Source organism: Suillus discolor (genome assembly GCF_016758755.1).
Source record: "Suillus discolor strain FC423 chromosome Unknown F5147scaffold_119, whole genome shotgun sequence".
NCBI classification, from domain to species: Eukaryota; Fungi; Basidiomycota; class Agaricomycetes; order Boletales; family Suillaceae; genus Suillus; species Suillus discolor.
The window spans coordinates 46,227-59,126 of record NW_024541366.1 but is presented as its reverse complement, the minus strand read 5'-3'; the positions used below and the strand labels follow the sequence as shown (position 1 = coordinate 59,126).

The 12,900-nt window shown below is 47.2% G+C and overlaps 7 protein-coding genes across 7 annotated transcripts; 6 read left to right on the top strand and 1 right to left on the bottom strand.

Moving 5' to 3' along the window:
* Window positions 1-124: 124 nt before the first annotated feature.
* F5147DRAFT_44534 (uncharacterized protein) lies at window positions 125-2,109 on the top strand. The gene is made up of 2 exons (XM_041429896.1): window positions 125-498; window positions 560-2,109. Exons 1-2 carry the CDS (start codon window positions 289-291, stop codon window positions 1,916-1,918), a joined length of 1,569 nt encoding a protein of 522 aa, XP_041285622.1. The 5' UTR covers window positions 125-288; the 3' UTR covers window positions 1,919-2,109.
* A 306-nt stretch (window positions 2,110-2,415) lies between these two features.
* On the bottom strand, window positions 2,416-3,287 carry F5147DRAFT_587570 (uncharacterized protein; the record flags this gene model as incomplete). Its single annotated transcript, XM_041432007.1, has 2 exons — window positions 2,416-3,100; window positions 3,160-3,287. The coding sequence occupies 2 exons, from the start codon at window positions 3,285-3,287 to the stop codon at window positions 2,416-2,418; spliced, it is 813 nt and encodes a 270-aa protein (XP_041285621.1).
* A 916-nt stretch (window positions 3,288-4,203) lies between these two features.
* On the top strand, window positions 4,204-4,461 carry F5147DRAFT_541982 (uncharacterized protein; the record flags this gene model as incomplete). Its single annotated transcript, XM_041430255.1, has 1 exon — window positions 4,204-4,461. A coding segment is annotated over one exon (258 nt), but the record flags the coding sequence as incomplete, so codon positions are not given.
* Window positions 4,462-4,738: 277 nt separating this feature from the next.
* F5147DRAFT_559318 (uncharacterized protein) lies at window positions 4,739-5,371 on the top strand (the record flags this gene model as incomplete). Its single annotated transcript, XM_041430560.1, has 2 exons — window positions 4,739-4,981; window positions 5,030-5,371. Coding segments are annotated over 2 exons (585 nt in total), but the record flags the coding sequence as incomplete, so codon positions are not given.
* A 286-nt stretch (window positions 5,372-5,657) lies between these two features.
* On the top strand, window positions 5,658-7,682 carry F5147DRAFT_788771 (uncharacterized protein; the record flags this gene model as incomplete). Its single annotated transcript, XM_041442999.1, has 7 exons — window positions 5,658-5,990; window positions 6,042-6,137; window positions 6,192-6,570; window positions 6,627-6,806; window positions 6,869-6,934; window positions 6,993-7,058; window positions 7,119-7,682. The coding sequence occupies 7 exons, from the start codon at window positions 5,658-5,660 to the stop codon at window positions 7,475-7,477; spliced, it is 1,479 nt and encodes a 492-aa protein (XP_041285618.1). The 3' UTR covers window positions 7,478-7,682.
* Window positions 7,683-8,918: 1,236 nt separating this feature from the next.
* Window positions 8,919-9,848, top strand: F5147DRAFT_44515 (uncharacterized protein). The gene is made up of 3 exons (XM_041429895.1): window positions 8,919-9,167; window positions 9,214-9,425; window positions 9,470-9,848. Exons 1-3 carry the CDS (start codon window positions 8,982-8,984, stop codon window positions 9,702-9,704), a joined length of 633 nt encoding a protein of 210 aa, XP_041285617.1. The 5' UTR covers window positions 8,919-8,981; the 3' UTR covers window positions 9,705-9,848.
* A 683-nt stretch (window positions 9,849-10,531) lies between these two features.
* On the top strand, window positions 10,532-12,648 carry F5147DRAFT_726726 (uncharacterized protein). Its single transcript, XM_041439195.1, has 3 exons — window positions 10,532-10,552; window positions 10,587-11,011; window positions 11,073-12,648. The coding sequence occupies exons 2-3, from the start codon at window positions 10,802-10,804 to the stop codon at window positions 12,429-12,431; spliced, it is 1,569 nt and encodes a 522-aa protein (XP_041285616.1). The 5' UTR covers window positions 10,532-10,552; window positions 10,587-10,801; the 3' UTR covers window positions 12,432-12,648.
* The last annotated feature ends 252 nt before the right edge of the window (window positions 12,649-12,900 follow it).

Here is a 12,900-nt window from a genome sequence, read left to right as displayed (position 1 = left end):
TGAGGCTTTCACGGGATGACGTGGGCAGCTATGTACGCTTATCCTGCTTTCAGCGATCCCGCAGCGAATACCGTACTGTACAGTGGTGAGAAATGTCCACAGTGCCAGTTGAATAATTTCTTGTTTCAGCTATTGTCCACAACAATGCAGCCGATAGAGTCAATGGTGCTGTGAGCTCCCGACCGGATGCTACCTAAACAAAATACTTAGACTTGTGGACTTGTGGACACGATTGGATATATAAAAAGGATCGTGCAAACGACCGAGGGCTACCAACAACTCTTCATCATGCATAACGCTATCAAAGTCAACGATATCGTCTACTATATACTGCAACACGTCAAGTCCTCTAAGTCGGACTTGCGAAACATGGCGATGACCTGTTCCACGTTCTCAAATCTCGCTCTCGACATGCTATGGTCTCAACAGGACAGTTTGACACCCCTTTTCAAGTGTCTCCCGCGAGACACTTGGAAAGCCTGGTGGGGTAACACTATGGTGAGTGATGTCTGCCACTTGAGTCTTGATAGGACGATGCTCACCGTACTCCAATTTGCAGGATCTTTCCCGCGAACCGCTACCCACGGAATGGGAGCGGGTCAGGATCAATGCGGCAAGGATACGCGAGTTGATCTTTACGGGGAACACCCGTGATCCCCCGAGACCAAGTCGCCAGGTCGTACAGCGACTTTTCGAGCTCTTTCCGCCCGCTGTGTTGTTTCCCAAACTGCGCACATTGCATTTCAACACATTATCTCAGTATTTGCGGGACTTCGATTCAGAACTCTCGTTGCTTCACCAGTTCCTCTCGCCTAGATTGGAATGCCTCGTATATAAAATAGAGTCCCGCATTCCGGAGCGCGAGGTAGAGCAATTGTTTGATGCTATTTTTACTCAAGCGCCTGGCCTTCAACAACTATCACTACACAGTTCCCACAAGCTTTTGGCTTGTCCTTCCAAAGCACCTAAGCTGCCGAAGAAGCTGAATGTCCTATCGATTGGCCCACTCCGCATGGGTCTGATGAAGCAGATCATTCCCGATATCCAGCATTTGCGCAGTCTCCAATCCCTTACACTGGCTTTGGGCAAATCATTTGATATGGTATTCCAACCATCAGGTGGTATGCCACTTGAATTGAGTACGCTCAAACATCTTCATCTCACTGGCACCCGCTTGGAACATTGCACATCCTTCCTTCATAACGTTGCCATGCCACAATTGTCGGCCCTCAAAATCTGGCATTACACAGCTACTGGACCAGCCGAAATCACCGCGGTCATCAAATCCTTATCTACGTCCTGCAAAACATTTGCATTTCTGGAAAATATCACTGTGACCGACCGTTCGGGACACCGCTTCGAGGAACTTGGGACTCTCCATTCCTATATTTTCCGGCCTTTGCTCCGGTTCAGGAGGCTGTCGACTGTCCAATTTAGTGGCATTGGAAAATACTGCCTGGATGACGTGTTCATTGAGGACGCTGCAGTTGCTTGGCCAGATCTTCGTACGTTGACATTCGCGTCAGACGAACCTGGCGAAAATCAGGTTACCTTGACCTCGATGCTTTCATTAGCGACCAGGTGCAAGTCGCTTCATGACCTGCACTTAACGTTCGATGCCACACATTTTCCGACACTTCCCCGTGCGCCGGATGGAAACCTGGAACTTTGGACCACGCAGACGACCCTCTGCAAACTACATGTCGGACACTCGAAGGTGTCGGAAGCATCACGTTTGCACCTCTTCCTAGCAGTGCTGTTTCCAAATCTAGCCGATCTCAAGCATTGTTACTGTTTAGATGGTGTTGCGGCGTGTATACAATTAGAAAAAACATGGAGCAAACTGCTGATCGAGCGGGAAAACTCTCCAGACGAGGCAGCTTCTTGGCCAAACACCCTACTGCAGCTACAGCCGTAGTCGGAGGAGGAGGACGAAGTGGAAGATGAGGAATGGGAGAAGGAGGACAAGAATGACTTATTGTGAGGATAAATAGGCGGTCTCAGGCTGTACATGAAATATTACGATATGTTAGCTATTATGTACCTTATGCTCTATATGCTTGTGTATGTCTGAAAGTAGTGAACAAATGTAAATCCCGCTGCAGTGGTTCGCAAGTTGTGCACTTTGGTATTTGTACGTCTAATCTTAATCAATATGGCGCTGGATCAGTTCAAAAATGATACACACAAAATATGCACACACACACGCGCATATTCGACACACACGCAGATAGCTAAACACACATGTCTTGTATTGTAACACACTCAGTACTATAGGCGCATTTCCAAATCAACTATGTTCTAATCAAAGTGTCTTGAATCATTAGGCCGCTGCAGCCCTGGCAAATATCTCACCAGACTCGCCAACCAAGTCATCAGATGACGAGGAATCGACTCGGAGGATACCCTTCCCTTTTATAAAATTTCTTCATGGCTTGGCAAGCCCAAGGTATCCAATTCGGCTTTCGTCAGCATCGGGGCAGGCTCCATGATCAGGGCCGCCGACAACTGCTGAGCTGTCTCCTCGACCAGATCAAAAGCGAGACAGAAAGCTGTTGCTTTCTTCACCGTCTGAAGCAGCGTTTTCCAGCACTCTGGATTGACCCTTCCAATTTCTGGCCCAAGTTCCTGGAAGCGCTCGATAGCTTCATTAAATTTTTGAGGATTGCGGCCATCAAGGAGAAAACGCGCCATCGAGTTCCACCACAGTTGCCGCCAATCAATGAAACAAGCGGTGTTGTCAGTGCAGTATGGTGAATGTGTGATAATGGGTGGTTCCTCGCAGGCAATAATACGGTTATGCTCATCGAGAAGTTCTTTTAGATCTACGAATGCATTCCAGACTTCAAACCCAAGTCTCCTTCGCACTGGTCCTGGAATATCACGGATGCGAAATTCGACGAGACGGCGAAAAGCGGGAACAAAGAACTTTGAGATTGAAAATTCGAGGCAGAGTGCAAGTAGCTCGTATGGTTTGTGTTGGAATCGACGTTCGTGGAGGTGATTGATGGCGACATCACGAGCCTTTTGGCTCATGAATTTATTGCTGAAACGAAGAAGGTCAAGGACATCATCGTGAGTGGGACCTTCGGGTTTCCAACTGCATAGTAGTCCTACATTTAGAATAAATGCAGTACCTCAAGAACTGTCTTGACTTACCTATTGTATGCAACTGAGAGGAACAGTTCGAACATATTCATGCTGAGTTCGGGAATGATAATGGGATGGTCGTCGTTTGAGCCTTCCATGCCTTCTGTCAGCGGCAATTGACTTCCAACAGAAAACATCTCCTCGAACGCAATGGATGTGCGTGATAATTGAGTTGCGTGGACCTTGAACAATGCATTTTCAACCTGCATTTTGACCTGTTAGTCTACAGTATTGTCAAACGAAAACATCTGACCAAGAAAATATGAGTACCATCGAGTATATAGAAGCGGCGATGTCGAAACCTAAGAAGACTTGGGGCCCCAAACATGATGGTCTGCAATTGAAGTTTGAATTCAAGTCGGAGCACAAAGGACGTAAATGCAGTGTAGCTACCGCTTTATCACCTCTATTCACCAACCATGGATCTTCCAGCTCTACCAGAACATGAAAATCGATGGCCACAAAATGTCTATGCTGCGGAGGGTATCATCAGCAATATATACAATGCTGCAATTAAAATACTTCGGTCAAATGATGCAGAACCAACCAGAGTGGCATACCACTATGATGCACTGTCCACAGAGGCCCTACCTTTGCTCGAAGCGATTGAAAGTGATTCAAGTCCTGCTGATTACCAGCTTCTGCATGACTGGCTACTAGCATGTGCTAGGCTTATTGGGGAGGCAGCCGCAATGCTCAAGGATATCAGTCGAAATCTTCATGTGTAAGTCTTTCACTTGCCTGACACTCTGCTATCTAAATAAACTTCAATCCAGGGAAAATGCTGAACGAGCAAATGTGATAATCCCGGAGCTTGTGACTCTGGGTCATCAGCAATGTCGACTTGGGCGTCGGAAGAAAATCATTAACTTCGATTTTGTCAGTAAAGCCCTATCCAACCAGCACCATATCATGCTGCCAGATCTCGCACGAATCCTCCAAGTGTCCCGCACTACTCTGTGGACATTTATTCGTCAACATGGTCTAGAAAAACACTTTACAGTTATTAGTGATGCTGATCTCGATCAACTTGTGAGGACTTTCAAAGAAAGTAAACCAGAATCAGGATTCCGGTACCTTGTCGGCTTCCTTCGACACCAAGGTATTCGAGTTCAGCAGCATCGTGTTTGGCAGTCCCTGCGCAGAGTTGACAGGCTGGGACAAAGGCTGAGAGAACGACGTGTTACCAGAAGACGAAAATACCGAGTTGCTCGACCAAATGCACTATGGCATGTAGATGGTCATCACAAGCTCATTCGATGGGGCTTCGTCATCCATGGTTTCATTGACGGGTATTGTCGCACTGTAAGTCAATTAATTCATATAAGTAACAATACACCTTACTGTACCAACAGATAACAGCGCTACGAGTTGGCACAAATAATCGTGCATCAACTGTGTTGGATTTATTCATCTATGCAAGAAATGAATATGGTATCCCGTCTCGTATTCGTGGAGATCGTGGCGGCGAGAATATTCAGGTTGCCACTCACATGATTGCGACAAACGGTCACAATCGTGGCTCATTCCTATGGGGATCGTAAGTGGAGTCCTCTGGAAATCTACTTGAATAATAATGCATGTTAGATCAACACGGAATTCTCGCATCGAACGATTGTGGGTTGAAGTAGGCACACAGTTTGTACGCCGGTGGCGGGGGTTCTTTACCAGGCTCGAACGACTTCATAAACTTGATGTCGACAAGCCTGGGCATCTGTGGCTCCTCAGTGTGCTTTTCTTAAATGCGCTCAATGATGATTGTCGACAATTTCAACAAGAATGGAATTTGCATCCTATTCGTGGTTCTGATACCAGGGATCGAAGCCCTCAGGTCAGTGAATATTCAGTGGTACAGAATTTTTATCTCATAACTACGAAGGATATGCGCCTTCTAGGACAGGCATCATTAGGTATCTATGAAGACGAGTTTGAGGGAATCTGTCCTACAGTTCTGCAGCGCTATTATGGTATTCATGGCAGGGAGGTTGTCCGTCATCGAAATCAGACAGGTGCTGGCCACCCAAGTGACGAGGCGGATGAACCAGAAGAAGATGATATTATTGGCCGCATTGAGCAGGAACAAGCAAATGATGTCCAGCATGATGCTGTTGAGGTTCCAGACAGCAATACTCCTTTTCGGAACGAAGAGGATGAAAGTATGTTCTTCGAAACACTTGAGGAGGTTGTCATGGAGGGGATTGTACCGGAGGGATACAATTTACGCGAGGGTGAAGACAAGTATGATGAAAACACAAGTGAATACCTACGAGTTGGAAGGCGGAGGGAGCATCACAGTGGAGATATCATTGGCTGACCCTATCTGGAGAACTCGCTCGACATTATGGGCTCAGGCATCTAGTATTCTAGATCACTTTGAAGCAAATGAATTTTTTTGAGTCGCTTAAGTAGTACTTAACAAAATCCGGAGGGACCCAGGACCATTGAATACAAATTCCGCACCTCGCCGACTAATTTGTGTTCCAGTCCTCTCTTCCATCTCACTTAGAATGCCGAAGCCAGCATTTTGCAAGGGCAATCCTGATGAATCAGTACCCTGCTATTGCGAAGAGTACTCGGCACCCACAAATATTCCAGTTGGCCAAAAAGAACTTTGCGCTGAATGTTTGCATGGGAAGAGCAAACATCCACGACCTCAACCGCCTGTACTGGCTGAGCTACCAGCAGTCGCTACTGCAAAGGAACGAGTTGGAGTGACAGCTATATTCAAGCAATCGCTCGCTCGACGAGCAGGACAAGGTAGTCAGAATACAACTACTGCGACAGCTGCGAGAGATGAGGTAATGGCAGGATTTCGCCCACCTGCAAAGCAGAGATTCCCAGTGAGTAACTCACCTGACTTCTGTGTGTTCGAAATGACTGGTGCCGCCTAGGGCAGGATTGTATCCTCGAGACAGGCCAGCTCTTCAAAGCAAGGTCACGTCCCGATCAAAGTCGGTGCCATTGCCATCTTGGTGAATTACCTCGATGTATGTTAGTTCAAACAAGCTATGACTAGTATGAGCTTACCTGGCAACCAAAAGGACAAAGGAGAGTTGTTGACCACAATTCCGCCTGTCAGAACAGAGATGTCGAAGTTAAAACGAAGAGGATGCGCTCATTTTGATGGAGATCAGTCTGAGGACGGAAGTGTGGATTTCAGCTTTTGTTTAGACTGGACATTTGAGGAAGTTGATGCTTACATTCGAAGATTATTTCCCAAAGTCTTTGAATACCTTGACTCTGTGAAGGTTGGTGATGTCAAAGGGAAGGCTACGGACAATGGAGCATCTGAATGGGTGTTAATTTCGAAAGAGAACCGCAGGCTCAGTGTCGCACCTGAGCCCTTCCCAACTGGCAAACACCTCGAACGGTACAAAGGCAGAAGCAATGCCCCACTTCAACAGACAAATATCTTTATTGGTGAGTCGTTGATAAATTTGTCCTAGATTTTCTAATCAGTGTATGTATAATGATAGGTATCCGGAAATTCGTACCTGAGCATACTTATGCACGCTGGGACCCAGACATGGTTATTATTGATATAGCTGATGACAGCGATGACGGTGATGACGGCGATGATGGCGATGACGGCGACCATAAACAAGAGTATGGGCTTAAAATCGAAGACGACATATTCACTCAAGTTCCAAAGATTGGTTAGTCTCACGTGTACAGTCTCGAGCGCTGTGTTTAAAATTCATTGTGTTACTTACTCAAGTGCGTCCAAAACGTCCAATGCAGCGTGGAACCCGTCAAGAACCAGCTCAGAAGAAATTGCGTGGAGGTAAGTACTACCATTTAATTGTATGGGAACACTACTGACACATAATATTTAAAATCAGCTCATGGACAGCCCATTGCATCGAAAACGGGGAACAAGTCGGGAAGATCCTCAGGCCAAGTTAAACGTAAGTGTCGAGTTTTTATTTTCTGGCAGAAGTCAAATGTCTAACACTTGGAATTTACAGTTTTCTGTCCAAGTGGCTCTGATACGGATGACAGTCTCAACACCCTACCAGCTAGTCTGAAAGGGATGTCAATCTCACCACGGGTTCAGAAGCGTGCTCCACGCCATAATCCAATGATGCCATTGATCAAGGACGAAGAAAACCACCAGGATATCGACCTGCGAGACTTCGCAAAGGCTCAGAATCATCATGTGCCCGGCGTACCTAATCGACCACTCTTCCAGCCTCTCGTTTCGGTCCAACCTACGCTGAATGACCTGTTGCGCGGCCACCCAGACGTCAATGATCCATTGTCACGTCCGTTCCACAACCCCTGGACGAAGGACTACTTCATTGGCTCTATCAAACTTTGGCTTTAATTTTGTGCGAAAGTCTCATCATCCCATTTAATTCCCCTTACTTCTTTGAATCCTATGTCATTTGCCCTTTAATCTTCCTCACTCCTTTTAATCCTTCATTCTGAGCCCATACTACTATTCAACTCTTCGTTTAATTCCTATCCCGCCAACTTATCCTTCATTAAATGCTGGTTGGTTCAATTGAAAAATTTAGTTCATCAGTTTATCTCACACATCCTCACCTTCATCGTTGCATCCGGTGGCATTGTCAATGAAAATCTCATTGAATTTTTCGCCAACTTGCTCTCAGCCGTGTCCGTCTTCTGGCTCAAGAAGCGCGGTCTCACATTCTCATCAGCCGGGTATGTACACCAATTTTGCATCAGAATGTTCCAATTGCGCGAAATTAACCAGATAGAGCGCGAGATGTGTCAGTATCTGGAGCGAGGACATGGTCAAGAAGGATTTCGTAGGTCAAGGACCTTACCCGGCAAAGACAACCCCTCCTCCTACCATGAATCCCTTCCTCCCTCCTCCAGCTGCTTTGGCACCTATGCCTTCATATGGCCATCATTATCTTTCAGTCACTTTCACAGTGTTGCGCGGTGTAAACGGGTTCAGCGTGCCGACCTCATAGGCCAGGGAGACTCGAAACATCGGCCGCTTTGCTTTCGGTCATCGGTAGTGCTCGATTTTCTTCATTACAAGTGAGATATTTGCCAGGGCTGCAGCGGCCTAATGATTCAAGACCGGCTGCAGGGGCTGGTATTGGTACGTTTCACTTGAGCGAGCATGTGATGTCTTACTGATGAGTCGAGTACAGCCAGCCGAGTCAGTGCGGAGCCCCTCCGTCTCTTAGTAGAGAGCTCCTCAAATGCCAATGCAAACATTCGCTTCGGCCATGCCCTTGCCAATGCCAACGTGAATGGCAATGATGACTCTGACAACGTCGCCCGCTTGGTGCGCCCGAGCCTCGTGATGATCACCTCCACCGAAGTCAAGGGCAAGCATCACTTCTGTGGCGCATCCCTGAAAGCGAAGGCGCTTCGCATGTCAAACGCATTCCGTCATGCTCTTGGCTTTCCTCTCATCGAGATGGGTGATCATGACACCTTCAAGGGCGAAATCGCCAGCAACCCCGGTCCTGTTTCTGGAGAACTCCGTATCCTTCCCATTCCCTTGTTTTTGACATAGTTGATTTGGAAATGCGTCTATAGTACTGAATGTGTTACAATACTACAAGACATGTGTGTGTTTTAACTATATGTGTGTGTCTCGTATGTGTGTGTGTGTGAGTTTTGTGTGTGTATCATTTTTGAACTGATCCAGCGCCATAAATCAACGCTTCTGATGAAGTCCCATATGCATGGCGCTGTTCAATTATTCTTCACACGCACACACACAGACGTGACACACACAAACGAGACGCACCGTACGCGTGACACACATAATCACTCCTTCGCATACACATTCTTGTATCGTGAAAAAATTAGTACTGCACTATGATCATTCATAACATTCATTGATGCCCCAAGGTACCCAACTCTGCACGTGTCAACATTGGGCCAGGCTCCGTGATCAGAGCTGCCAACAACTGCTGAGCCGTCTCCTCAATGAGAGAACTGCATTTGCAAAGTCGATTCCCAACTTCAGTGACCTCATTACGAAACTCGAACGCGAACCAGAGTCACTAACGAGCTTCCTCAAGTCAGTAAGTGCATATATGCGCTATTTTAGCATATACTGACATTTTATAGATGGACAGTGCAGCGAATGCAGCTCGTTGCGACGATACAGGGTCTCTCAAGCATACCGGACTTCAGTACATGCTCGATGACCCAGCCAAGGATCGTTTCGACCCCCCGATACTCAAGTCTCGAAGTAAGGCCTTGCGAGGGTGTAATCACCCACAGACTGCACGACTATTAGGTCCCGCACGGGATATCGCTGAATTTGACATAGATCCCCAGTACGTACTTGTATTTGATTGAAACAAAAACTAACTTGCTTCAGAGCTTATATGGACAAGGTGAATGCGGGAGAGAAGAAGATCAACGCAAAGCAGTGGCCATCGATGTTCTACGACATGAGCTTGTACGACCCAAAAAACAAGAAGAAGGGATTACTAGGTTCACGCACTCTAAATCAGAGCAACACCGGCAATCCTCAGAACGATGCCCCTCCTACACCTCCTCGCAGTTCCCCTGGGCCAGCACCTCCTCGCAGCTCCCCAGCTCCTGTTAGTTAGGGTTAGCTAACTAACCACAACTTAAACCCAGGTCTCCAAACTATGCGATTGATGAGTTTTGTTTTTCTTCTTTTGTTTCGCGGTCTCCCGGGTCTCATTATAGCTCAAGGTTCAGCGCTCAGCCGTAGCCTCCTGAAGCAAGATATGGAAGTTGTGATTCTATCTGCCGACACTCCTGAAGGCATTGAGAATTACTGCGGGTCTCACGTCGATACTGGGCTTCACCTGACTCGGAAAAAGTGGACCACAGCTTTGTCCTTGGCGCTGAATATCTTTTTGCGGTTCATTCAGCCTCGGAATTTTGCTGTAGCAAATTCACAGAATGTTACATAGCCCCAACCACGAGTTCGGACGCCAGTGGAAGACCTGTTGGGATCCCGAATACAATTCTTATTAATCAACGTCCGATATATGCGTGAACAGTGATGAGGCGTCCGTGCAAGGTTGTTTTGTAGTTCAGCGCTAGTAACGCGTTCGCAACACGGAACCTCAGTGTGCACTAGTTCCCCTTAACAGATTATAGACGAATGAAGATATCGTTTTTCCTAAGTGTGAGAGTGTACGTTCATTCATTTTTTGACACGTCTGAACTGTTATTGCCAGAAATATCCTCTTCAACAGCCTCGACTAGTGCTTGAATCGAGAGTCGGTTGTCAATACATTGAATCCACGCTTGGACGTCTAGTGGGCGGCATAGATTTCTTTGACTGCTGCTAGGACCACCAAAGGCGCTGAGTAAAGCAAGTGCTCAATGTCTGTCTCAAACTTACTCTCCATGGATGGTGAGGCTTTCACGGGATGACGTGGGCCTTATCCCGCTTTCAGCAATCCCGCAGCGAATACCGTACTGCAAGCACCCCGCATTTAGCGAAAACACATCATTGTACAGTGGTGAGAAATGTCCACAGTGCCAGTTGAATAATTTCTAGTTTCAACTATTGTCCACAACAATGCAGCCGATAGAGTCAATGGCGCTGTGAGCTCCACAACTGAATACTACCCAGGCAAAAGACTTGAAGACCTGTGGACTTGTGGATACGATTGAATATATAAAAAGGATCGTACAAATGACCGAGGGCTACCAACAACTCTTCATCATGCATAACGCTCTCAAAGTCAACGATATCGTCTACGCTATACTGCAACACGTCAAGTCCTCTAAGTCGGACTTGCGAAACATGGCGATGACCTGCTCCACGTTCTCAAATCTCGCTCTCGACATGCTATGGTCTCAACAGGACAGTTTGATACCCCTCATCCAGTGTCTCCCGCGAGACACTTGGAAAGTCTGGTGGGGTGACATTATGGTGAGTGATGTCTGCCACTTGAGTCTTGACAGGACATTGCTCACCGTACTCCAATTTGCAGGACTTTTCCCGCGAACCACTACCCACGGAGTGGGAGCGGGTCAGGATCAATGCAGCAAGGATACGCGAGTTAATCTTCACGGGGAACACCCGTAGTCCCCCGAGACCAAGTCTCCAGGTCGTACAGCGACTTTTTGAGCTCTTTCCGCCTGCTGTGTTGCTTCCCAAACTGCGCACATTGCATTTCAACACAATATCTCGGCACTGGCTGGACTTCGGTTCAGAACTCTCGTTGCTTCGCCAGTTCCTCTCGCCTAGATTGGAACGCCTCGCATATTACATACAGCCCCGCGCTCCGATGCACGAGGTAGAGCAATTGTTTGATGCTATTTTTACTCAAGCGCCTGGCCTTCGACAACTATCACTACACAGTGCCCACAAGCTTTCGGCCTGTCCTTCCAAAGCACCTAAGCTACCGAAGAAGTTGAATGTCCTATCGATTGGTCCACTCCGCATGGATCTGATGAAGCAGATCATTCCCGATATTCAGCATTTGCGCAGTCTCCAATCCCTTACACTGGCTGTGGGAAAATCATTTGATATGGCATCAGGTGGTATCCCACTTGAATTCAGTACGCTCAAACATCTGTATCTCACTGGCGCCCGCTTGGAAAATTCCACATCCTTCCTTCATAAAGTTACCATGCCACGATTGTCGGTCCTCGAAATCTCATATTACACAGCTACTGGACCAGCCGAAATCACCGCGGCCATCAAATCCTTGTCTACGTCTTGCAAAACATTTGCATTCCTTGAAAATATCACTGTCGTCGACTATTCGGAAAACCCATCCGAGGAACTTGGGCCTGACGACCAACTCCATTCCTCTATTTTTCGGCCTTTGCTCCGGTTCAGGAGGCTGTCCAGTGTCAAATTTATTGACATTGGAAAATACTGCCTCGATGACGCGTTCATCGAGGACGTTGCAGTTGCTTGGCCGGATCTTCGTACGTTGACATTCGCCTCAGACGTACCTGGCGAATATCAGGTCACCTTGACCTCGGTGCTTTCATTAGCGACCAGGTGCAAGTCGCTTCATGACCTGCACTTAACGTTCGATGCCACACATTTTCCGACACTTCCCCGTGCGCCGGATGCAAACCTGGAACTTTGGACCACGCAGACAACCCTCTGCAGGCTACATGTCGGACACTCGAAAGTGTCGGAAGCATCGTGTTTGCACCTCTTCCTAGCAGTGCTGTTTCCAAATCTAGCCGACCTCAAGTATTGTCTCCATTTCGATGGTCTTTCGGCGTGGATAAAATTAGAAAATGCATGGAGCGAACTGCTGATCGAGCGGGAAAACTCTCCAGACGAGGCAACTTCCTGGCCGAACTCCCTACTGCAACTACAGCCTTAGTCGGAGGAGGAGGACGAAGTGGAAGATAAGGAATGGGAGAGGACAAGAATGACTTAATGTGCGGATCAATAGGAGGTCTCAGTGTGACCCAGTCGAGGCTGTAGATGAAATAGTACGATATGTTAACTATTATGTACCTTTGCTCTATATATGCTTGCATATGCCTCAAAGTAGTCAAACCACGCTGTAGTTCGTTGTATTTATATGTCTAATCACCGCTTCTGATGAAGTCCTATCGTTTCACCGGGGCTTATACTAAGAGTTATAGAACGCCATGGAACATACACTCAGCTGCAGGGGCTTTAGAGCGTGTATCACGGATGCACCTGTTGTCAAAACTGATACTGCCATCCGAATAGTGATGCATAAGCACGACTTGCTGCACGAGAAACGCGAACCAAGCTTCATGCATGATACATGATCGGATTTAAATCCAGGGTTTTCGCAGGTCTACAGTTCGAGAAGGACT

Excerpts from the sequence above, each read along its gene's own strand:
- F5147DRAFT_44534 (XM_041429896.1), top strand. The coding sequence starts at position 289 with ATGCATAACGCTATCAAAGTCAACGATATCGTCTACTATATACTGCAA. Across the intron at positions 499-559 it reads CCTGGTGGGGTAACACTATG|GATCTTTCCCGCGAACCGCT; the intron begins GTGAGTGATGTC and ends TCCAATTTGCAG.
- F5147DRAFT_44515 (XM_041429895.1), top strand. The coding sequence starts at position 8,982 with ATGCCCCAAGGTACCCAACTCTGCACGTGTCAACATTGGGCCAGGCTC. Across the intron at positions 9,168-9,213 it reads TAACGAGCTTCCTCAAGTCA|ATGGACAGTGCAGCGAATGC; the intron begins GTAAGTGCATAT and ends GACATTTTATAG. Across the intron at positions 9,426-9,469 it reads GAATTTGACATAGATCCCCA|AGCTTATATGGACAAGGTGA; the intron begins GTACGTACTTGT and ends AACTTGCTTCAG.
- F5147DRAFT_726726 (XM_041439195.1), top strand. The coding sequence starts at position 10,802 with ATGCATAACGCTCTCAAAGTCAACGATATCGTCTACGCTATACTGCAA. Across the intron at positions 11,012-11,072 it reads TCTGGTGGGGTGACATTATG|GACTTTTCCCGCGAACCACT; the intron begins GTGAGTGATGTC and ends TCCAATTTGCAG.